Source organism: Apodemus sylvaticus, chromosome 9, assembly GCF_947179515.1.
Source record: "Apodemus sylvaticus chromosome 9, mApoSyl1.1, whole genome shotgun sequence".
NCBI lineage: Eukaryota > Metazoa > Chordata > Mammalia > Rodentia > Muridae > Apodemus > Apodemus sylvaticus.
The window spans coordinates 35,807,596-35,832,915 of NC_067480.1; the positions used below are offsets into that span (position 1 = coordinate 35,807,596).

General features: G+C 41.5%; 1 protein-coding gene across 2 annotated transcripts in view; it reads left to right on the top strand.

Moving 5' to 3' along the window:
- The window catches only part of Epha4 (EPH receptor A4), a 143,996-nt gene that overhangs the window by 110,572 nt on the left and 8,104 nt on the right, over positions 1-25,320 (top strand). For both annotated transcript variants that reach the window (XM_052193347.1, XM_052193348.1), the window contains exons 7-15: positions 1,385-1,544; positions 2,596-2,707; positions 11,192-11,250; positions 12,647-12,760; positions 13,265-13,450; positions 17,600-17,661; positions 18,108-18,317; positions 20,404-20,553; positions 23,788-23,981. In XM_052193347.1, the coding sequence (XP_052049307.1) occupies positions 1,385-1,544; positions 2,596-2,707; positions 11,192-11,250; positions 12,647-12,760; positions 13,265-13,450; positions 17,600-17,661; positions 18,108-18,317; positions 20,404-20,553; positions 23,788-23,981 (1,247 nt within the window). The remainder of the gene's footprint in view (positions 1-1,384; positions 1,545-2,595; positions 2,708-11,191; positions 11,251-12,646; positions 12,761-13,264; positions 13,451-17,599; positions 17,662-18,107; positions 18,318-20,403; positions 20,554-23,787; positions 23,982-25,320) is intronic.

A 25,320-nucleotide genomic window follows, 5' to 3' on the forward strand; every position in this document is an offset into this window, starting at 1 on the left:
TGTTCAAGCACTAGACATTTCGAAATCATGAAAAAAGCAGTAAAAAGAAAATCAAATGCATCTCGAGTCCCAACAAATCTGATTATGAAATGTAATATTTGGCTCGTTATCTTGAAAAACACACACAATGTTCTAATATAATTATCTTTTCTTTTGAGTAAAAGAAATCAAGACCTAATCTATATACCTTCTATCATGGAGCATGACTCATAACTGCTAAAATAATGATATGTTTAAGCAGATCACTGCCGTTCAAAATAAAGGTGTGGGTTTTGATGACTTTTAACAGAAAATTGGCAAAGGAAAATTACATTCCTCAGCCCCTTATAGAAAGGCATTAATTTTGCAAATAATTTGTCTCTTAGCGGACAGAGTTCTGAACAGAGCTATTTGCTTCCAAGCTTGTCCAAAAAATGAACAATCAGCTTCTCCCACCCCCACCCCTTATAGATTTTGTTTTTTTCAAGAAAGTGTTTTTCTGTGTAGCCCTGGCTGTCCTGGAATCACTTTGTAAATTAGGCTGGCCTCAAATTTAGAGATACATCTGTCTCTGTCTCCTGAGTGCTGGGACTAAAGCAATCTCTCGGCTTCCTTATTTGAAGTAGAAGGGAGAGTAGATTATAATATTTTGCCACTTTCCAAACAAAATAGAGATATTCTTAAGGGAGGTGGGATAATCAAGTAGAAGGAATAGAAATGGGTGGTTCCCAGTGCACACTTATGTCTCGGTCCATTGCACACGAAGGAGGACTCAGAGGACACACACACACAAGGGATAAGGATCCGAAATATAAGATTGGATGCTGCTGGGCGGTGGTGGTGCACGCCTGTAATCCCAGCACTCTGGGATGCAGAGGCAGGCGAATTTCTGAGTTTGAGGCCAGCCTGGTCTACAAGAGTGAGTTCCAGGACAGCCGGGGCTATACAGAGAAACCCTGTCTCAGGGGGGGGGGGGGGGGGGGAAACAAATCCAAAAGAAAAAAAAAAGATTGGGATGCTAATTTCAAATCCTTAATAATTTGGGGGGGGGGAGTAAAAAACTAGAAAAAACTTCAACCATCATTTGATGTTGCTTTCAAAAACAGATGACTTCATTCTCAAAACCCCAAAAGATTGTAAATAAAAAATATAGAATGATCAACAATGACCCTGAACTTTTCTTTTTTAACCTGTAAAAAGGAACATCAGTACTTCAACACTGCAGAGCCTTGCAGAGAACTTGGGGCTTAGGGAATGTGCCCGGAGTCTAGTCACTTGCTTCTAGACTCCTGGGGGACTGGACTCTCATCCCCCTCCTACCTGGAGACGGGATTCTCCTCCCCCTCCTACCTGGAGTCAGAGGACTCATTTCCTAGCTCACCAATTATGCTTTGCTCTCTTGTAGGATCAGAATGAGCGAAGCTATCGCATAGTTCGGACAGCTGCCAGGAACACAGATATCAAAGGCCTGAACCCTCTGACTTCCTATGTTTTCCACGTGCGAGCCAGGACCGCTGCCGGGTACGGAGACTTCAGCGAGCCCTTGGAAGTCACTACTAATACAGGTAACAGAGATCACCCAGGTGCCACCCATTCCTAGATGCTTCATTTATAGGTTGAGCCCCACTCTAGTGAAACCCAAAGAGCTGTGTATAGTCTTTTTTTTGGGGGGGGGGGCTAGGTAAGCATTTAGTCACTGTGGATATTTGCATGAAACCGAATAGGCAGTGTCTACCTCTTAGAAATCCTTGTGCTGTTTGAAGGAGAAAGTTTTTCGTAAGAATTTCTCATCTGTCTTCCTATGAATGAAAAACAATGTCAGTGTTTATCCTTTTGAACCTTCTACCAACCATGAATAATGGGTTGGCTAACCTGACTAATTGAAGGTTCTGTAGCCACCCTACTTTAAGCAAAAGAGTTTTCTTCCTGAGATTAAAGAAGGAACCAAATTACCCTTTTTTCCCCCTCCTACTTATTTCTAGGAATCTGTTTAAAAAGTGTCATTAGTGTGCTTGTATGTTTTTAAGTCCTTTGTAGAAACATTAAGTCTTCTGGAGAGCTGGGATGGCTAACTGAACACAAGTTTACTGAGCAAGAGATCTCCACCTCCTTAGTTACTTAACCCAGACCAGACCTATTTGATAAGGAGATGCTGGGACAGAATTTTCAATGTCTGTTACAGATATAAATTGTTCGTATTGGCAGATTATTAAGTGAGGATGAAGAAGATGGATGGGAAAGTTGGGATGACTGTAAGGGACACTGGCATCCTTGGTGTTATACCGGAAGGCTATAAGGAGGTTGCTTTGAGCCAACCTCTATAGGCTGAATTTTAACAGAGGTGGATGAAGGTAGAGCAAAAGAGTTTCCCAAATGTGTTTTTCACCAAAGCATATCGTTTTTCATTATGTGAGATTTTTGACCAAAAAAAAAGAGAAAAAACCAAAAAGATATTAAGGCCTCAACATATTTTTATATTCATTGCAGAATGGCTGGGGGTGGTGATGTGGAATTTGCTTAGCAGATGATGTGGCATGGATTTGCTAGCATGGATGGTCTAACAAGTTCCTCCTCTTAGCATTGCCCCTATATGACCCCATGTCATTGTCCTTCCAGTGCCTTCCCGGATCATTGGCGATGGAGCCAACTCCACTGTCCTGCTGGTCTCTGTCTCTGGCAGTGTGGTCCTCGTGGTCATCCTCATTGCAGCTTTTGTGATCAGCAGAAGGTAAGCACAGAGAGCGCCTCCCGCTCCTTCCCAGTTTTCTGCAGGAAGCTTGTGTCTTCCCTTGCATGCCTGTACCATGTTAAGCCTGGACTCTGCATCCACTAAAGGTCAGATAAGCTGTATAAAACTGTAGACCCAAAAGTTGAACATGGTCGGTCATGCAACAGCGGTCTTTGTTCTCTTCTATAAGATAGCAGTGATTGTTGCCTGTCTGAAAGGGTTGTTGGCAAGAAACTTTGATAAACATGGGTTAGTTACCATAGTAACACAGTAGGTACCTCAATACAAGAAGGGCAAGGAATGTGAGCACTGTGCCTCCCCATCCTTCGGAAAACATCGGCATTTTCAGAACTCTCATTGATCATTCTGGGCACAGTGGTGTGTCTCTCTTGGAAGAGAATCTGATTGGACAGTGTGCTTATCCCTTGTGCATTTGAGGTGTACCTTGATGCTTGAAAGAGAAATAGTGATGGTTTATTTGCATGATTTTTGGAGCAATCCTCTTCTTATAACCTCTGTCCAGTTGTTCACACTGATCAGTAGTGTCACGGGGTACAGATGCTCACCATCAGCTGTGCCGATTCTTTTTTTTTTTTTTTTAAGATTTATTTATTCATTGTATATGAGAACACTGTAGCTCTGTATAGGTGGTTGTGACCCACCATACCACATTCATAGTTTCCCTTATGGGCTTTTGTTGTGAATATGATCTTCAGTATAAAACAAGTGACAGGATAAAAGTGATGTAAAGGAAGATCAAGCGTTATCTTAGTATGATTGTAGTTAGAGTTCTGTTTGGACCCCAATAGCCATACTTGGCCCGTAGGTCACCTGCTGATGATCTCACCAATGTCTCTGGCTATCTCCATCACGTTTGCAAGCCACAATGCTGTTACTTCACATTGGTATGCATTGACACTAGGGTGATGAACGGATGTAAGAGTTTGCCTGAGAGGCCTATGAACTAGTCACATACATCTCCTAATATCTTGATTCTGCCCTTGCTTTGTAGAGTGCCCCAGTATATATACAAAGGTCCATTTGTTCACTCCAGTGCTAACACAGTATGGAATGATGTACTGCTCTGTGTGGTGTCTCTGTGTTCGCCATTGACTTCATTCCTTTTTGCAAAGTCTATCAGTAGGCGTATTCAATGAGAGCTGTGAGTTAGGTCTCCAAGAACAGAAAAACTTGAAAGGTGATCAAGACTTTTCCCTATCTGCTGCCCTGCCTTGAGATTTTGCTTCTGTATGTGTGTCATGTAAAGAATGCATTGTATAATGCATAGGAAGTGGTACATTGCCTGAACTCGTCCAATTGCAGGGAGAACAATGAGGTGGGGGTGGGGAGCAGAAATTACGTGGACATTTGTTTACATTAATGCGTATTTCAGTGTTTCAAACATAAGCACAGGAAGTACCAAAATGGTAAAAATTAATGAAAAACATGAGTGACCTCTACTTCAAAAGCAATAGCCTAAAAATGTCCAGCCACCGTGTGATGCTTAGGAGCACATGAGCATTTCAAACACTGGGCAAATGAACTCATCTTGTACACTGAGAACTCATCTTGTGGTGTAGCTTTTCTGTAAAATTTCTTTCTTTCTTCACTGTTTCTTTTCCTTTTTTTTTTTTTTTTTTTTTTGGTTGTTGTTGTTTTAAAAGTGTCTCCAAACACAGCAATCAGACTCAGACTCAAGCAGTTAGCTAATCCACTCCTGTGGCTGTTCGGTGTCAGACGTGAGCTTTGGTGAGCAGAAAGGAAAGCAAGGACACTAATGCAGGGAGGCTGGAATATTAAAAACTGGGGCTGCGGAAGGCAGCATCCTCAAGTCTGAGGACTCAATTCCCTTTGTGCCTTTATTGATCATTTTATTAGATAAAGGAAGAGCAGTGGGGGTGGGGGATACATGAGATTTCCAATTATGAGGCCATCCCCACCTTAGAGAATTGAACCTGTCGAGTTACCCAGTGATGATTCCTGCTCCTTCTCCCTCATTTAAAAAAAAAAAAAAGTCACTTCCCAAGGCTGATAAACACTGCCCGGTGATTGGTCCTCAATGGATCAGTTTTTAGAAAATGAAATGTCAGCCCCTTGCCCTCATATTGATTCTTCCTTAGTGCCAGCCATAAAGCTGTCAGGGGAAGGGCTGCCTGGAGCCAGGTAGCTGACAGGCCTGCAGGGACAGGGTGCTCTCTCAGCTAATTCTTCTCCACACCCGGCTGTCTGCACTGTTTATCTGGGATACCTACATGTATTTAAATAGGACAACAGGTGAGCAGAGAGGAGAAGGGTATTCCAAAGAAGTGTGACCCAGGGCTTTAGTACAAATGACAGGTAATAAATGGTACAGTCTTGCCAGCAGTGTGAGGAAGTCACAGACTGAGCATCTGAGCCTGGAGATGCTGAATTACCTTTGTCTGTCACCATCTCTTGCTTCTGAGAGCCACAGAATGTTGCTGTCAGGAAAGGATGGTGGAAGTCAGGCCTGGTGACACCCAGCAGTGGGAAGCGGAGGTAGGAGGACTGAGAGGTTGGGGCTAGCCTGTGCCCACAGTGAAGCAGAGCCCCTCTGAGCTGAGCTGAATCTCAGGGTATTGTTGGCATGTCAGTGTGGATGGAAAAGGACTCAGGAAGAAAAAGTTTGAGAGCTTCTTGGGGCCACTAGGAGAAAACTCTGTTGCTAATTTGTTATTTAAGGGGGAACTGCCTCAGGCTCACAATTGGCATATTGCTAGATTTTGAAATAGCTGGTAGATATTTATTTTATTGTATTCATTTAATTTATAATGAGAAGCCAGAACTTAAGGTAAGGAGGAATAATCCCCTTTTTCATTCAGAAGGTTCAAGCTTCCTTCCTTCCGTCCTTCCTTCCTTTCTCTCTCCCTCCCTCCCTCCCTCCCTCCTTCCCTTCCTCCCTCCTTTCCTTCCCTTTCTTTTCCAATTTGAATGTGTGAGCATTTTTGAATTTCTATCAAAGAATGAAAGTATCCAACATGGAAGCCACATGGAATGATGTCTGCCTGTGGCAGTTATGTTGACTGAGATGTTTTTACAAGCCATATAACGTCAAGTAAATAAGTTAATGTGCTTTCAATTTTTTATATTTTATCTGTTGTGTATGCTTGTGTGTAGAGGTCAGAGGACAACTTCCAGGAGTCTGTCTTCTCCTCCTCCTCCTCCTCCTCCTCCTTCTCTCATGAAGGTTCTGGGGATCCAACTCAGGTCTTCAGACTTGCCAGCAGATGCCTTTAACCAGTGAGCTGTCTCAACAGCTGCCAATTTACATTTTATGGCATTGTAGATCTGTGCTTACGTTATCATTCCAGGAGGGTATCTGCTTTCCAGAGCACCCAGCTGCCCTTGCTATAGATGTGACACTGGAGAATTTTTATCCCAACTATGCACACATTCTCTTAAAGAGCAAGTCATCATTTCCCTGTTTACATGTTTATATGTGTGTGTGTGTGTGTGTGTATACACACACACATATACATGGTCTCAAGTTTAACCACTTTCTTTACTGCTTTTTAAACATCTCTTTCAAAGGACTGTTAATAGTTATATAATTAAATGCAACTTGAAACTCAGGACCTCCCAGACTGACAGACTCTGAGTTAAATTTCTCTGACAACCCTCCCCCTGTGATAGCAATGATTTTAGATTATTTGAGGCTATTCTTTTTCTCTAATATTTATTTATTTATGTATTTATTTATGTATTTATTTAACATGTATATGTGCACTCATGTATGTCACAGCAGGTATGTGCAGGCCAAAGGACAGCTTGCAGGAATTGGCTTTTCTTCTAGCACAGGAGTCCCAAAGAACAAACACAGGTCCTCAGGCTTGTTAGCAAGCACCTTTACTACTGAGCCACCCTGCTGGCCCGCCCTCAACAGTATTTTATTGTTCAAACATGGGAAACAATATTAAGAAAATGACTAAAACATGGGAAGAGTCCTGGGGTATTTTAAAGGACTGTTTGGTTAAGGGGCAGCATGATCTGATGTCCCAAGAACACGTACTGATTTCAAGATGGTCCAATTATGATGGTCAGTGCTACTTAGTTTCCATTTGCACAACGGTTATAAAATGGCCCTTTTATCAGATTACGAAGAACCAAATTGATTTTTTTAAAAAAAAAAATAGTGTAACATCCATGGAAATATTTAGATATGTTTATCAGTGCCTATGATCTTTGAATAAGTGACATTGAATATATGAAACGAGTTCAGAGTTAATTTGTCTCATACCTAAGGTTCACATTCTGCATTTTGGAACTGATAGAGAGCTCAAGCAATCCTAAAAGAGATTCTGCTCAGCCTATATCCACCTTTCCTTGAGCCCTCTTATGCGTCTCTGGGATGACATGTTCACATAGAAATGAATATACACTTAGATGCTTGCCCAGATGGACTCCAATGCCTTCATGTACAGTCACATAGCTGATTCCAGGGAAACATTTCTAAGCAACTTGCAAGCAACCACAGTGGTTCAATTCCAGCTCTATCAAATTGCTGCCTGGGAGGAGCCATTAGGCATCTTTTGATGCAGGAACAGTGGCAGCTTGAGGAAGGGGAAGAAGGATGTGGTGTATGAATCTTTGTGGGAGAGACTCCTGAGCTCTGGAAAGAGTCCCTACAGGAGCCATGCTCCTTATTAGGGCTTCATCTTTAATCTGCGCTTTAGTGAATAAATTACTTACCTTTTACTAATTAACTTTGGAACAGTGAACCACATTCATCAAATCTGTGCACTTGATGAAGAAAGTTGGTATTTTGATAAAAAGTGAGGCTTATGGGCAGCCCCTGCCACACTCCTGTCTTCTTCTTTATTTTATTGAGTAGTCAAGGTGCCAGGAAGAGCACATTGGCTGGAAGGTTTCCTGCTGTTCCCTCTGGTGATGGTTAATACCCTTATTAGCCAGTCCATGGGATGACAGGGAGAATTCCATTCACTCAAAGTTTCACCTGCAGTGCGAGGGCCCTTTGCCAGGACACCTACTGTGGCAAGGTTCCATGTTTCCTCCTGGACCATTCTAACAAACCGTTCCACCACTTCCCCTTGCTAATCGCCTTGTCCACATCTTTGTAATTAGAAAATCTCCCACAAAGCCTTGCTTCTGCCATTCAGGTGACCTGTCTGGGATGTCAATTTAGACTTAGCTCATCAGGAGGGCTCACCCAAAGTAAGCTTCAATGGTCTTTCTCTCCTGGGATAATAATGAGGCACATTGTCCAGCTCTGAGCCCAAGGGGAAAGGGTCATAGGTGACAGAGGTAGAGCAGAACTCAGGCATTTTTGTTGTCAAGGTATTATTAGCGTGGTAATAGGCTACAATTAGTCTTTGAACAGTAATCCTCCTGTTTCTTTCTCAATATCCCCTGTACCCTTGTAGGGTCCTCTACTCCAAATAACACTCCACATTAAAAAGATCTTTAAAAGCACCTTCACTGCTCAGATAATTCTTCTATGTTGGCAAGTCTGAGAATGAAATGGGAGGATCAACCTTATCCTTAATGACCTCTGCCATTTGGTATTTCCTCTGGTTTTGTCCACTTTTAATGAATGTGCTTGATGTGAAAACAGCCATGCTTCAGGATGTCTTGAGGCCACTGGTTTCTATTGTAGATATCCATTTAAGAAAACAAAACCAACTCTTTAATTTCCAATGGATGCCAAGAGCTCAAGTATATGGCTCAATGGTTGAATGCTTTTCTATCGTGCACTATGTTCAGTGTTGGGTCTCAGGACAGGTAAACAAAGGAGGGGCAGTTACTAAAGCTCCCTTGTTCTATATTCCATTTAATTTTAGTATTGGAGTTCTAAAATGGTTTAAAAGATATTCTTATATGTTCAGATAAGGTTTTTAGAACTCTGATAAGATAGCCTATCATACCCTAGGGATTTATTTAGTCTTGGTGTTTTCCAGACCCCAAATATTGTTTCTGTAGTCTCTTGACTGTTGCTGTTGACTTTTAAAGGGGACAAAGGACAGGGGAGGAGGCAGGTTAAGAGGGGATTACATGCTTCATAGAAAGTTCTTTCTATTCACGGCTTTAAATCTATATTTGTTAAGTTTCTTTGATGAAGCGTCTGGGAGCAGTTGGGTCTGATGTGTGGGTTTGCTGATATAAAATGTACTGATTAGGCTGGAGAGATAGCTCACATAGTCAGTTGCTTGCTCTGCTAGCACAAGGACCTTCATTCAAGTCTTAGAACCCAAGAAGTACCAAATTAAAGTCAACCGGTGGTATGTATGCTGATAATCATACATACCATACAGTTTGGGGTGGAAGGAAAAGATGGATAGCTAGTGAGTCCCAAGACACAGTAAAAGACTTTACCTCAAAATGTAGAAAGCCTCTGAGGAGTGATACCTGAAGCTGGACTCTGCCATGTGCACGTGCGCACACACACACACACACACACACACACACACACAATTGATCAATGCTTTTAAATGTACGATTAAGTCTCATCCTTTATCTTCTCACATCATCTCCTCTGGCAGAGGCACTGTGCAGGGCTGTACCGGATCAGGGCGGGAGGCCCCTGGTTCTGCATCCTTGCCTGTACCTTATCCTCATCTGTACAATGGAACTGAACATGTGGTTTCCACCTGATTCCTTTCATAGGGTTGTTGTGAACAAGCAATTAAATAATAGACCCTTTGAAGGCCCTTTGAAAAGCTAACTGCAAAGGAAAACACAGGCTGTTATTTGGTACCGAAATATGCACTTTGCAGTTAACTGTGGTAACTGGGGTCTCTGTTTTGCTAAGCTGGCTCATGCTTTGCAAACAGCTAGGGGAGGAGATAATGTATGTAATGAGACTACTTTGAAAAGTTAAATGCAATGTAAGAGCACAAGGTATTATTATTTGCAAGGGAATTATCCACGTAGAGGAACATCTGTGGGCTCTGAGGGTCTGATTGCTGAGCTGGTGCCTACATAGCTGACAAATGAGAGGATGTAGGAGGGAGCTTTGCGCATGTGCCAGGGCAGCGCATGTGCCCAGGGCCGCGCTGCCAGAGGTGGGCTGTCTGCCCACTTGCTTTGCTTGTCTCTTTTAGTCTCTACACTACTTTCTTCTCTGTAGGGTTATCTAGCCTGTCTACCTGTTCCAAGTTGAGGATGGCTCATTCTGATAGAAATACACTCTGGCCTTACAGAGTCTTACCTTGCCTTTGATACTCAAAGCACAATGATTAATTTTATTGTAAATTTTACATAGAGTCATATATTAATACATTTTACTACCTAGTTTTCTTTTAGTCTCCCAAAGTAAAGAGAACTGTAATAAATGAGTTAATTTTTCTAATTATTTTATGTGAGATAATTTCTCCTCATTGAACATAAAGTGTATATTTAAGGGCCAAGGATATAGTCTAGTGTGGAATGCTGGCCTAGCATGTGATAGGCCCTGAGTTCTATTTCTAGCACCTCGTACTCAGACACAAAATTACATATGAATAGATATGTGGGTATATGTATTTATATATTTGTTTTTAATTTTCAAGTCTTGAGTTGATTTTTCCACTTTATATAAGTGATTCATGTTTTCCTGACTCCAGATGTGTATGTATTAGAGATTCAGAGTTCCCAAAACTTTATTAAAAATAAAATCTCACTTCAACACGTTATAGGCAGGTAGTATGTAAATTTCAAAACCAGTACTTCTTATTGGAAGATAATTTAAAGACCTACTACTGGTCTACCAAATCTTTTGGAATGTAGTCAAGTACAAAGCAAATACTGTCTTTTCTTAAATTTCATTTGTATTTTATGTGCTATAGGATATGTCCCTCCACCCAACCCCTAACCCTCCCACTCCCAGGACCTAACCATGGACCTTGTTCTTTATAGGAACCCTACTACTGAGCTAAATCCCCAATCCATGAAACCTAACTTGATAATGAGGTGTTACTGAAGCTATCATGATTATAGCAACAAGATGTGTTCATTATCTGTCACACACTGAGCGGTATTGCCATTTCACTAATGAAACTCACTTTAATTAAGAATGTGCATACAAGGCCAGCAAGATGGCTTAGAATGAAAAAGCACTTGAGTTTAATCTCTGAAAGCCATTTGTAGGTAGAATGAGGGGATCAACTATTCAAAATTGTTCTTTGGATGCCATACCCATGTGTGTATGCCCTCTTACACACACAGGAAGAAAGAACAACAGAAAAGAAAAAAAACAGAAAAGAAAAGGAAAGAAAAGAAAAGAAAGCTATGTGGAAAAAATAGGCAATCAGAGATTCTGCGCTGTGGTGGCTTCATCTCTTAACCACAACTCAACAAAGATTACATTATTAACTTTATGATTTTACCTCTCCCTAAAGTTTCCCTCATGTGAAGTGTGCACTGCCTATCCACCTGACTTATGTGGTGGCTAGGAATAATTTACTTAAGTTTTTGTGTTGTTACAGATTTTATATTGGAAATCATTTTCCTTTTCTTTTTTAATTTTAATAGACGGAGTAAATACAGCAAAGCGAAACAAGAAGCAGATGAAGAGAAACATTTGAATCAAGGTATTAATAAAATTGGTTCCAAAAGTAATTTCATTTTTAGAGCATGCTTTGTGTTATCTAACTTAGAAATGTTGGTTAATATGCCTATGAATATTTATATAATGCATTCCTTATCCAAATAACATTCTTTAAGGATGTCAAGGTGCAATTGGTGATTCAAAACTGTGTAACATGAGGTTAAAGGCAGGAAGTTCTATAGAGCCTGCACATTTCCTCTTCTGCTCTAGAAGTGTTCCTTTAGCTGCTTCATTTCTGGAGCTGGGCAGCAAGATGTCAGTGGGTCCATATTTTATTCTCGTGAATGAAAAACTGGGGGAGGAGCAGAATGGCAGGACAGGAAGTTATGTGATAGTAGTCTGTGTTGCTGGGATGACAGCCATCAAGAATTTGCTAGTGGATTCTAGATGTTGAGGTTACAAATAGACTTCAAGAGTAAGTTCAAAGACATTGATTTAAGAAGTTCAAAACATTTAAAGGAAACCAGATGACCTAGCAGTCAATGGTTTGCACGGGGACTTTCTGAGATAAGATGGTGTCATGTGAGAAAACTATAGCCTACTCAGTTCTTCAGAATGATTGAGGAGGAGAAATGGACAAAAAAATGATGGACACATTTGGACAATCACAGAGATTTGGTCAGCTGGTACTGGACATCCTCAAGTCCCCAGTGCAAATGCCAAAGGAAGCTGTCGGTCATGCATGCCACCAGCTGCCTCAGAGCTCACATTTCCGGCTTGTCTGTGAGTTTGATGCCTGGTTGGATTGAACCCAAGGTACCCCGAACATTCAGCTGGACTGAAGTATTACACGTCCAGCTGAACCTGCTCTCTAAAACAGTGCAAGTGGAGGTCCAATTTAAAGTCTTCCGTATTCTTCCTATGCATATCAATCTAGGTTTACTCTAAGTCTGTTCATTATTGGTCAAATACTTAGTTGGTCTAGCTGTGGGGTAGATGTGGTACCCTGTAGACAGGGCCTGTGGAAACTGAGAGTATTTATTGTCTTTGATAAGGCATTTGGGTATGACTTTATGTTAGTACAATGAAGCTAAGAGCCGCTGGTTGGGAGAAAAGAGCCCGCCGACTCATTCCAAATTTTTTGATAAGAGATTCACTTTTCCTCCAGGGAAAGAATTGTTTTTAAACTCTTATCCTTGAAGTGTGAGGACATTCCAGGAAGTCAGTAGAGCTGCAGCGTCTTGAGCAGCTAGCAAATTCTTTGTTTACCCACTAATGAAAACCAGAGCAAGCATTTAAACATTTTCATATGTCAATGGCCATATAGTTAACCCAGCTTTTGCTATGCCAAAGGCTTTTTTTTTTTTAAGACCTCAACCCTTTAAGTTTATTCATGTTGCCCTTACCCAGTCACTTTATATCCCATGTTCATTTCTTAGGTGTTAGAACTTACGTGGATCCCTTTACCTACGAAGACCCCAACCAGGCAGTTCGAGAATTTGCCAAAGAAATCGATGCATCCTGCATTAAAATTGAAAAGGTCATAGGAGTTGGTAAGTATCTGAGTGTACATCTGATAGTCAGTTTCCTTTGTAAATGTAAAACATGTATGCAAATTACACAACTGCATTCACTAGTATGAGTGTATTGCATGTACGTCTACACGTGTAAATAGTCTTCACTGAGATTTCCTTAATCAGAGTATAAATGCGGTGTTCCGTAGGGAATTTTGGTGCAGATGCATATTTTAATCTCAGGAAAAAATGAGCATGGGGATAAAATAAATGAGCTTGTAAAACATGTAACCAGACGGGGTGGGTTCAGGATGCTCTGATTCTCCAAAGCCGGGAGACTTTGGTGAGCTTTACCTTAAGCTTGGGTTTCCTGTGATAAAATGGGGCCTCTGAGAGCAGTGCCTCCTACAAGCCTTTGGGAAGGACTAAGTGAAACCAGTCACTGTGGTTCCCTAGCTAGGCACCTGTCCTACAATAAGCATGCGACGAAGGTTATTTTGTCTTAAATGCATTTCTGATGCATCTTGAATCCTTCTCCCACAGGCGAATTTGGAGAAGTCTGCAGTGGGCGTCTCAAAGTGCCGGGCAAAAGAGAAATCTGTGTGGCCATCAAGACTCTGAAGGCTGGTTATACTGACAAGCAGAGGAGAGACTTCCTGAGTGAAGCCAGTATCATGGGACAGTTTGACCACCCAAACATAATCCACCTGGAAGGCGTTGTCACCAAATGTACGTGCACATACCCCTCCCCTTCAGGAAGCTAAGTTGAGAGTTAACAGAGAGATTAAATACACATTTTCTTTCTAGGGAAATGACAGATGGGACAGGCCTACTGATTACTAATAAGAGGAAATCAGTGCAGGACAAGTCATTAATCTTTCAGTCAGCTCTAAATGGGTCTATGACTGCAGCTGATGCCCTGTCTCCAAGGCGACTTCTGTGAGATATTGGGGAAATTAATATTGCAGAGTTTTGGGTACACTATTCTATCTTTGAAATCCTTGCTAGACCAAACTGATTGTCACGGGGTGGGCATGAGCAGATGGTAAACAAAATCAGTTTTATATAAAGCAAAGCAAAACCTCGCCACACCTTGTATTGGAAACTTGGGTTCCAGATGCAGGGAGGGAAACTTGGGAATCTTTATTATCATGGGGGATTCGCTTGTCTGCTCTGCCTGATTTATGACTGTGGCCATTCAGCACCTATTTACAGTAACACCTGGTTGAACCTTCCTTTTTTAGTCCATTAGCATTCACTGAGCTTGTGAACCATGCTTCAGTTAAAAATACGACACAGCTCAACAGACGCGTTTTTGTGAAGCAACTCCTGTGTACATCTGTAAGGCTGGCTAAGACTTATAAAGTACCACATGGATGGGGCACCAAAGTGGGGTGTGTTTAAGGTGGCTCTGGTCCAGGAGCCCTGGTACCTAACTACAATTAGTACAAGTCAAGGACCTTGTAAGCCTGGGGCTCTGTCTTCAATGAGGCCAAGCCGTCTCTTACTTGATTTAAGGTGTCTGTCTGTGAAAAGCTTGTCAATCAACACGTATGGAGGGTCAGAATGGTTGCTTCAGTGGACCAGACACAGAGAGGGGAGGGGAATGAACGGCTTACATTTGTAGTGAGTTAAACGTATACGATCTTTAGGAAGAAGAAACCAGAAGGTTACTTTAAACAAATAAGCCTACATGGGAGTCTTCTAATACTGCTTAGGGGGGCCGGCTAGATGGTTCAGCATGTGAAGGTGCTTGCTGCCAAGCCCCATGGCCTGAGTTCAGGCTCAGGAACCAGCTTGGCTGGAAGGAGAGAACTTAACTCCTGAAGCTTGTCTCCTCTGACCTTAGGACAAGTACCTTGTGGCATACATACTCCCCACCCCCACCCCACGGCACTGAGTACATTGTTGTAATTAAATGTGTTCTTTTAGCTTTTAAACGCTTTCTGGGCCTCTAAAGCAGTTTGAATGCCAGGTGGGGTAGGAAGAACCACCTGAGTTTTCATTCCTATGAGTGACTCAGAAAAGGTGAGGCTAACGTTACAGGTCCACGATCCATTTGGAGAGTAGCTGACCTTCTGATAAAGTGTTTGCTGACAGCTCTATCAGAGGCTGGTGATAGCTTTGATGGTTTGGTCAAGCTCGTGTTTTACTGTTCTCATCTATAAAAATGGAGATAAATAATTCTTGCCTTGCAAGGTTATTTAGGGAAGGAAATAAAAATATTTAAACTGGTTGTATTGCACGGTGGCAAATTGCACACACACAAACACACACACTCCTTTTTAAGTGTTAACGGGTATTATTATGTCTGAAGGAGTGCATCTCTCACATTGAGAATTCTTCAAAAAAGGAAATTTGATGCTAGGGACATATAATTTTCTACCTCAGGTGAAGGTTATAATTAGCATAGAATAGTTCTATTTGCTTTTTAAGATTGGTTTTACAGACAGGATATTTTTCTGTTGCCTGTGGCCTTCGAAGCTGCCCAAGCCCCTCACTACTTTAATTAAAAGATAACATCCCCTTTAAATACTTCTGCAGGTCCCTTTTCTAGAAAAGGGGCTCTGTTCAACTCAGGGTGTTTTTCCTGCTGCAGACAGTGATTTTCCTAGCACCTCTGCGGAAGAGAGAAGAAACAGGGGATCTTTGTGTTAAAGTCCCACAGTGCCTTTAAAAACCCGTAGCTATTACAGCTGTAACTGTTACAAACGACTGGGTTCATTTGCATAATGCAGTTGTCACTGAATTAAAATGATTTAAATTTTCCACCAGAGAAGTTGTTGGGGTCCCCTCCCGTTCTGTCCCCTCTCCTCGGAATCCCTGTCTCTTGAAGGGAAGCAGCCATCTCCATCCCAAACCCACTCCTGCCTGATTTTTCTCACCTTTGTAGAGCTCTTCAGGATTCTGACAAATGGATACTTTTAATAAACAGACAAGAGAATAAGGGAATCTTGAGTAGAATGGGAGGAGTCAGGCCAGGGAACTGTGAGGGTAAAAGGGCCCAATCAAAGCCTGTTGTTTCATAACCAACCAGCTCCCTGGAGAAACTATCTAGATTTTGGGAGAGAGGAATGGGAGGGCAGGGGGGTGGGAGGGAGAGACCATAAATTCTTCCCACTCCCCTCTCTTGGATCTTCTCTTCTGGAGAGCTCCAGAGGAAACTGGTAAAACGGAATTAGGTGTTAGCACTTGGCTGAGAGAACAGACTTTTCCTCATTAGTTGACAAAGTATCTTTTGATTGAGGCAGGATGATTAAGACTCACACAGGTGATTTTGTTGTGTCCAAGGACTTGGGGAGGGCAAATGCTCTGAGAATGAGGCTCTTCCCACTTAGACTGAACTGAGCAAGGTCAGAAGGGAGCTCCTGAGGACCCCTTCCAGCAAGGAAGGCTAGGGAGTTCTTAGTGGCCTTGTGTCTATGCCACAGTTCTGACTTTGGTTCCTCACTGGAAGTCTGAATGGTGCTTCATTCTCTAAGTTCAAAGTTCAAAGTGCTTGCCTATGAAATATGGTTTAGACATGAGAGTCCCATGTACACACACACACACACACACACACACACACAGTCAACCAAGAATAAATTGGACTGTTGAAATTAAAACTTAAAATTTCTTCTTGCTTCTGAAGTGCCTCTCTTTTCTGCACTCTGTCTTTGGATTGGGAATACACAGATTTCAAAAATGAGGTGCTTTTCAGCAGTGAGAGAGCCCGACCTATTTTCTGACTAAATCACTAAGTCCAGTCATCAAGAACAGTATTTTCGTCAGCTTATGGGTTACTTTTTCCTCAAGGAGAATCAGTAGCTCCATCCACACTTTTTGTTAGTGGAAAAAGAGCAGGGTTATAACGTTTGCTAACTCCCTCCCTTGCCCACCCTGTAACATTACTCCTTGAAAAGAAAATTTCAGACCCTAATTTAATTCTTTGCCTGTAAGAAATTAAAGAAAGGTTTTTTTTCCAAAGGTCCCCGGGAGAACTAAAACAAAAGGAAAAGGTTGATTTCCCCCAAATCCCCATAGACCTCTCTTTTGCTCCAACAGTGAATTCAAGCTCCTGTCTCAGATGAAGTTATTTGTGAAGATTTTATTATTTATTTATTAAAAATATAGACAATATATTTGGTGTTATTCTGTCCCCTTTTCCTCAGCTCCCTATTGATTTGACTTCATGTTCACTTGTCTCGAGGGAAAAAAAACAAACAAAAATGGAAAATCAAAACAAACTAACTCTCCAAAAAGGATTTGTTTGTCTTTTAAGATAAGTTGTTAACAGAAGCACATAGAACAGACCTGTGGTGTGAGAAAGTACGGGAACTCCCAGAGCCCAGGACAAGAGCAGGAGAAGCGAGCAGGGTTCTCTGTAGTGTATTCTTCAGGTTATACGATTAATGGAGTATTCGTACAAAACTTGAGTTTCCCTAAAGAAGAAGCTTTCTGTGTCCACAGACTTCCACATCACACAAGTTGCTCTTCTGGGGATAAAAATCAATGAATAATTCTAAAGAACCGCTCCCCCATCCCCCACCCCCCACCTGCATGCTTTTCAACAGGCCTGCTCATTTATCTTTTCCCCCTGTTGTTTAAGAGAGCAATTATCCATTCATGTGATCCCTGGATACCAAAGGCCACTTTGGTTAAGGACCCTGTCAACAAGCCATCCGAAGGGTTAACCTTCCAGATGGAATGTAAGCCTATGTGTCCTTTGAATATTTCATTCCTCCCTCCCCACAGCTGAGGCAGAAGCTTGGCTTGTTTTAATTAAATTAGATCGCATAAGACAGGTGTCTTGGCAGTAAAAATTCCGCGCAGCCCATTTTTATCTCATTAACGGCACTGCTCATGGAGCGTTTTTTGTTTTTCTTTTGGAAATTCTAGGTAAACCAGTAATGATCATAACGGAGTACATGGAGAACGGCTCCCTGGATGCTTTCCTCAGGGTATGTGTCTACTTTCTACTAAACCATGGAACACTAGTATCCAGCCACTAGCAGATTCCTTGTATATGCTCTGTCCAGTTGCGTTTGTGGGCTTTATCCAGTAGGGTTCAGAAGGAGGAGAAATGGAATCTGATGTGATTCTTAAGGCTATTGAATAATCCATGGGCAATGAAGGTAGTATGTGATTTATTCTCACACCGCAGCGCTCTTTGAGCCATGGATTCATTGCACTTGGACAATTTCCATCCATCACAGGAAGCCAACCCAGCTCCTTGAGCACACTCTACTCGTTGAATTAGTGACTTTGCTCAGAAAGGCCCGGAAATAATGCTGAGTTTCATTGCTCGCCGGATACAGATATTCAAAAAGACCCCGGGAATAAATGCTTGGTGGTAATTGATTTGCCCTAATGTTAATGGGATTGTTCCCACTCTCTTCCTATGCAGAAGAATGACGGCCGGTTTACAGTCATTCAGCTGGTGGGCATGCTCCGTGGCATTGGCTCGGGAATGAAGTATTTATCCGATATGAGCTACGTGCATCGAGACCTGGCTGCCAGGAACATCCTGGTAAACAGCAACTTGGTCTGCAAGGTGTCTGATTTTGGCATGTCCAGGGTGCTTGAGGATGACCCCGAAGCAGCCTATACTACCAGGGTAAGGACCATTTGCCACCTCTGGCTTGGCATTCACTCCGATAAAACTGATCCTCTCTTGTCATCTTGAGGTTGGACCTCTTCCTAATTTTTTTTTCTTCAAGTTGACTTATCCCTCAGGCCCCTCCATATTTCTGTATTCATTTTAAAAGCATGACTTAAAAAAAAAAGAGGATTTGAAGCCAACTCTAATGGGTAACCATTTTATAGAGCCACAAATTACAAGCAAAATGAATTCTCTTTCCTCTGAATTTTCTTGGGCACAGTGTTCATGAACAATGAGAGGGTATCTTTAAAATTGAGCCAAATCAGAAGCCAGTATCAAGGACAATTTACTCAACAAATGATACATTATTATGAAAATCAGGAGGTTGGATGACTTATTGTGTATGTGTGCATATATATTCTATATACCAAATATATATCTATGTAATGCTAAAGTTCTCTTGATTTTCTGATTTTTTTTCCCCTTTTCCTTCTGTATTCCTTTTCCTTTCTGAGCTTTTCTACTTGGTTCTTTTCCAATCTTTGGAGGGCAAAATTTCTTCCTCTAGATAAGCCAAAGCGATGATATTTCTACTCATTAGCTAGTGAATTTGATAATCTACGTGCAGAATGTATTTCCCAGTATCTGATGGCTTTCACGTTAGTACTGATAAACAGGAACTAGGATATAGTAAGGAAGACTCAGGGTAGGGATAGAGTGTGTGCTGTCATAGACTGGCCATCAGAAAAGGACATTAGAAAGGAATAAAGGCCCCACCCTCAAGCAATTCTGATATGCATACGGATCCTCTTCTAAATCCTGAGGATATCTTTGCTGAGCTCAAGAGATTCCCCCCCCCCCTAATATATTTTCTTATTTACATTTCAAATGATTTCCCCTTTTCAGGCTCCCCACTCCCCAAAAGTCACATAAGCCCCCTTCCCTCCCCCTGTTCTCCCCTCCACCGCTTCCCACTTCCCTGTTCTGGTTTTGCCCTATACTGTTAGACTAAGAGATTTTTTTTTTTTATTGCTGTTTTCAATATTGGAATAGAATAAAAGTTACAGAGGCTTCTAGAAGAATACATGCACATAGATAAATCTCTTAGCAAAATATTTAAGGGAAGGGAATATGTCCATCCATGGATAAGACATGTGGACAAAGCAGGCTGGGTTTTCATAGTGAACCACAGAATGGGAAAATAATTCCAAGTAATTTATAAGGCAAATTTTAAACGGTGACCGATGGAACCATGTGTGGATCTAAATTCAAGTTCCTTTCTCCCTGGAGAACATTAGGAAATTTGAAACTTAACTAAAACAAAACAAAACAAACAAACAAACAACCCCCCCCCTTTTTTTTTTTTTTTAACAAGAAGAACCAAGTAGAAAAGTAAAAAGCACAATGAAGCAAGAAACATTTGAAGGTGTTTAGTGTAGTTTAGATTTGTTTTTGGAAAACATTTCCTCTTTGGATGACAATTTCTTAGTTTATCATTTTCTGTGATTTTTAATTTTTTTAAAAATAAATTTAGTTAAATAATGGTCTTTCCCTCATAAAAATATACTGCCTTTTTCCAGGGGCCTATCACCTTTTAGATTTATATTGAGTAATGTTTTGTCATCCTGCAGAAGACTAGGGAGACAGTATGGTGGATAGAAATGTCCCTGTTGGCCTTCCTTGTTCTTGTTTGTTGTTTTCTATCACAGCGTTTAAGCACAGCCTTGTGCAAGGCCGCATGAGGGAAAGGCAGGAAGAAGGCAAAACAAACATAAGCTACATATCCTTTGATATACCCCAAATAACATATGTATTTATGTAAAACCTGAGATTTCCTCTCTATAATATTGCCCCAAGCAGCACTCAGAATAATTAGACAGCTTACTCCTTGACTTCCCTGTGGTTAGCAAACACAGTTAGTTAGGGAGAACTGCTTCAACCTAAAAGGCTTCAGCTCGAATAAACAAGTCTGCTGTTGAGCATTACCTCAGGAAGGCCTGCCCTCCTCTCTCTTGTCAAGTTGTCCCTGCATTCAGAAACAAAAATGGCTATCCCATCTGTGGGAAAATAAGAAAATGACTGATAAATGACATGTTCACAGGGTGGCAAGATTCCTATCCGGTGGACTGCGCCAGAAGCAATTGCCTATCGTAAATTTACCTCAGCCAGTGATGTCTGGAGCTACGGAATTGTTATGTGGGAAGTGATGTCATACGGAGAAAGACCTTACTGGGATATGTCCAATCAAGACGTGAGTTTTTACCCTGAGCCTCAGGAAGTTGTATATTACCCTATGGTTAAGTAAGCATTGAGTTTGAAATAATACATGAAAGTCAGTGTTCTTAATAGAATAAGTAAATATACCTAATAACCTCATTCCACATTATAACCCATCAGTGGCTTGGTTTCAAGACCAAATTTAAATTGTTTCTAATGTTTAATGTAGGGGAAGAAATAAATTTGTGGATTTATAGATAAACAATGCAAAGTTTGTAAGGAGACCTATTTCACACGTGGTAAAATCAACACAAAAGTTTTGTTGAAAGAAACCTTGTGAATATTTTAAAGCTCCTATAGTTATAATTAGACCTTGGCCCTCAAGGACTCTTAAATAAAGCTTCGCTAAATGACCCTTTGTAAATTCTGCACATCCCTTTAAACATACCATCTGGACTGGTTCGGGAGGGATTATCTAGGCTGCATGCAATTTCAGAGACGCATTCAATAATGACACTAATAAGATTCCAGGCTAATAGAATTTAATTACAGACATCTCCAGCAAGGAAGGGAAAAACAAATGCAAAACACAGTAAGTCCCAGATCAGGGATTTCCTACAACATGGTTTAGTTAGTTTTGGTAAAAATTTTTAGGATTAGAAATGAAGTGACCCCCCACCCCCCACCCCATTCCCATACCTTTCAAACTCTACTAGTATTTACTCATGGTAGGGTATTATAGAAGAGAGTTTACGATGTTATACTTAATATATTAATGAAAATGATGCTTTTGAGAATGTCATGCTGTGCTGTAAACTGAGCAAGCTGAGACCTTAAAATTACGTTTCGCATAGCTTTTCTTTTAAAACTTGATTCTGATGTGGTACTTTGTCCATTGGCCTCATCTACCTAACACAATAGGAAATTACAAAACCCTCACAGTTAAAGGGCCAAATGAATTGAATAGAGCCACAGGTTCCTACAAGCAGAAGGTAGATCAGAGCAATGGGGGGCAGGTGGGGGAAGGAGGGCTTGTGTTCACATCTAAGTGGCCAAACGGGGATTGCTCTGCTGAGCCTATCCAGTTTAAAAAAAAAAAAATTGTAGCGCTGGCATTGTGCGTCTACCATTCATAAAAAGGGATCCAGAGTGGACAGGATGAAAGGCGACAGCTAGAATGATGGGCCATTACAAGATGGATAAAAACTGGGGGGAGGGAGGGGGGTGAATGCTGTGGAGTCCATGGTGTAAAGGGATTATAGCTTATAGATGTCTTCAAGTATTCTCTTTCAACAATGTTTGGATTCAGTCCCTCAGAGGAAGCATGGTGTGCATGAATTCACATGCTGAGTTGTTTGCCATTACGTTTCCTTTATTTCAGTTGAGAGTCCCAGATAAATACGTGTCTATGAAAGAGAACAATATTTCTGCCCTACCCATTTCGGACTTAATAATTTTAACAGTTTCTGTATTTCTGTAGAGCAATACTTTGCATCTGGGTGGCTTTGAGGCCGTTTCTTGCTCACAAATAATATTGATAATATTATTCCCATATTGTCTGTCTGGATTTGAGGAATCATTAGGAAATGTAAATGACGTCACTGGGCATATGGTAGATGCAATGGCAGAACCAGGGAAAAAACACAAAACTTAGTAATTAAAAAAAAAAAAAGAATAGAAGTGGTCCCCTACCCAGGAGACTGAGCATTGAGCTGAAAAACATGCTTTGTTAACCTAAAAGCCATCTTTCCAGCTGGCCGTGCATGGGTAAGGAGCCCGGGAGAGAACACGCTCATCAGTTTGAGTTCTCCAGGCATCAGCCCCGTGCTCCTTGCATCCTCATCACCAGAGAATGCTTTCTTCAACCCCAAAGTCAATACCATGTGCTTGGAAAGATAAAAGGAATAAAAGGCTTGAACTGACCTAATGTGCTTACCAAAATTAAAATTAAATGCAAAGACCTTACAAGAGGTAGAGCAGAAACAATCTCTTTTAGGAAGCAGATAATGCTGATACAGTTGGGAGGTGGTCTTCCATCAAAAGATGATTGCTAGATTGAAGCAGTGTGCTGGCTGAAAAGACAGCCATCAGATTTGTGCCTAGAATCTAGATCTACTCGAACTGACTATTTTCTGCAGCGGGCCAATTTCTCAGCGGTCAGTAGCCCCCTGAGGGATTAGAGCCAGCGTGGTTATGGGATGGCTGCAGTCCTTTGTCGCCTTGGCAGCAATCATTTTGGGGAGGGGCAAAGAAAAAGGAAATGAGAAATCAAAAGGCTTAAAGTAGCAAACAAAACTGCTTCCAACATCTGAGGCTGCTCATGAACAAGGCTTGTGACCGAGACACTGTGTCAAGAGTTCCCCATCCTGAAGTTGGCAGGAGTCTTTCCCCGCCAAATCACCTATACTGGACTCAGGTCCCAGTTGGAATGGGATTTTAGACAAAGCCAATGAGAAGGTAGTATGAGCCAAGCATAGTGGCTGAGGCAGGAGGATGTCGAGTGGGGGGCTAGCCAACTGAACTACGTGGTTAGAAGAGATGGGGGGGGGGACTGGAAGAAAACCAATGTGTTGTCTGTGAAGACACATGAGCAGGACTAAATTAGCAGAGTGGAACAGTTCCTTTATCTAATTTAGCAGGGAGACAAACCATGAAAAATGGTCTTGAGCAATAAGATAATAAACACCTACCATTGAAACTTCCTTTTATGCATGAGGATATGCCTTTAATATGAATGGATTAGAATTTTTTTTAAGAATTGACTTATTAACACTTTGAATAGAGTTGATCAGCAGAGGACTGTGGCCAAGACAGACCTATAAGAGTGTAGCTCTCCTATAGAGAAGGCGAGGTGTCTAGAAGTGGGCACTGATGCTGACAAAGTAGCTACCGAGTGAAGGGGACACAGGGTGGCTTAGGGACTTGCAATTGGAATTTCTTCTCAAGGATGCCTGGCCCTGGGTAGCTTTCACTGGAGTGTGTAGATGTGCTGAGGCTGAAAAGTGAAGTGCAGACAGGACCCTGTGATGTTGGAAGGCTGTCACCAAAGCTCTGACACCATGCTGTGATCTAATTGGGTCCTAATCACTTTGGAATATCAATGAGTCTTTCGTTCAAGTTTCAGATTGGCATCACTTCCATTTAACAGCTGGCTTCTCTCCCCTGTTGCCAGCAATACCTAGCTTTGGCTTCTGTAAAGAAGTTGGAGCTGTGCCCATGCTTAGCCTGCTGCTGGCAGCTCACCACAGCATCCTTTTGTCTGCTCTAGGTGATCAAAGCCATCGAGGAAGGGTACCGGCTACCCCCTCCAATGGACTGTCCCATTGCCCTCCATCAGTTAATGCTGGACTGCTGGCAGAAAGAGAGAAGCGACAGGCCTAAATTTGGGCAGATCGTCAACATGTTGGACAAACTCATCCGCAACCCCAACAGCCTGAAGAGGACAGGGCCGGAGAGTTCCAGGTTTGCCATGCTTACTAATAATGATATATGAGGGACCACATCATCTGTGACAACTGAACGCAGTGCATCCTAATTCCTGCCTTGCAAAGTCACGGGCCACCTCTGAGATCTGCAACCTGGGTGGTTGCTTCGATTACTTTGAGCTGGAAGAAGCTGATTGGTCCGTGAAAAACAAAACAAAACAAAACAAAGGTCCCAGGGCCATGGTTCCCCAGGAAGTTTTCTTAAAGAATGGGCTTTCCTATCAACAGATGCAGAACACCTAGACACAAGACTCATCTGGTGTAGATCAGGCTAGAAAGGCATGTTGGTTAGACGATTAAGTCAAAATGATAAGACTCGGGCTTGCTTCGGGTGAGTATCAATCTCTGGAAAAGCACTAAATGTGGCTAAACTCTAAATCTTAGCTGGGACTGTGTATAACTTTATTATTTGAAGAAAGACCTCTTTAACCATCTTCTTGTCCTATTCTTGGAAAGATTACAATGGCTCCCAAGCCTTCTTTCCACGTCAAGCAGTTTCTTCAGTTCCCAGGGTGAATCTGTCTTACCTTTTTGCCTTCATTAGTTTCCTTTTGTGGGGAGAGGCAAGGGGGAGGTATTTTTAAGGTCTTTTTTTTTTTTAAAGTATTTGGTACTTCTCTTAGCATTTAGAAAGATATGAAAAGCTCTTCAGCCACTAGTACTGCCTAATGCCTGTCTTGCACCAAAGCATAGAGCAGGTTGAGTTACAGCATCTGTTTTTCTCAGTTTTGAACTTTTTCTTGATAATAGTACTTAAATAATGCCTGTCACTGTTGATGATAATAGGATATAATAGAATATGGGACATGACTGAGCATTAAATTAGGCAAATGCGGTGTTCTACAAAGAGGAAAGAGACTTCAGAACAAGCTGGGTGGTGACTAACTGACACTCAGTGGAGATATTTTCACCTTGAGGTTTTCTGACCTTGTCAGTCAATTGGAACCCTGTTCATGAGCCTAGACTAAAATTACAAATAAATACAAATGATTTGGTTTTTGTTTAACAACAAATGCTGTGGCTCCTCCCCCACCCTACCCACACACACTTAATGACAGTTATAAAATTCTACTTGGTAATGTTATTAACTCAAAATTGGAAGAATTTGACCTTGCGGATTTTTACTGTAAACAGTTGCTGAATTTAACTCAGAAAAATTAGACAACTGAACTGACAGATATAAGAGGAAGGTCAGAGAGACAAGTTATTGAAACACAAAATTGATTGCTGTAAAATTAGTTTTTATTTAAAAAGGAAAATAATGCAAATGAAAATAATCAAGGTAAAAAATGAAAGCTTTTCAAGGATTGGATTGA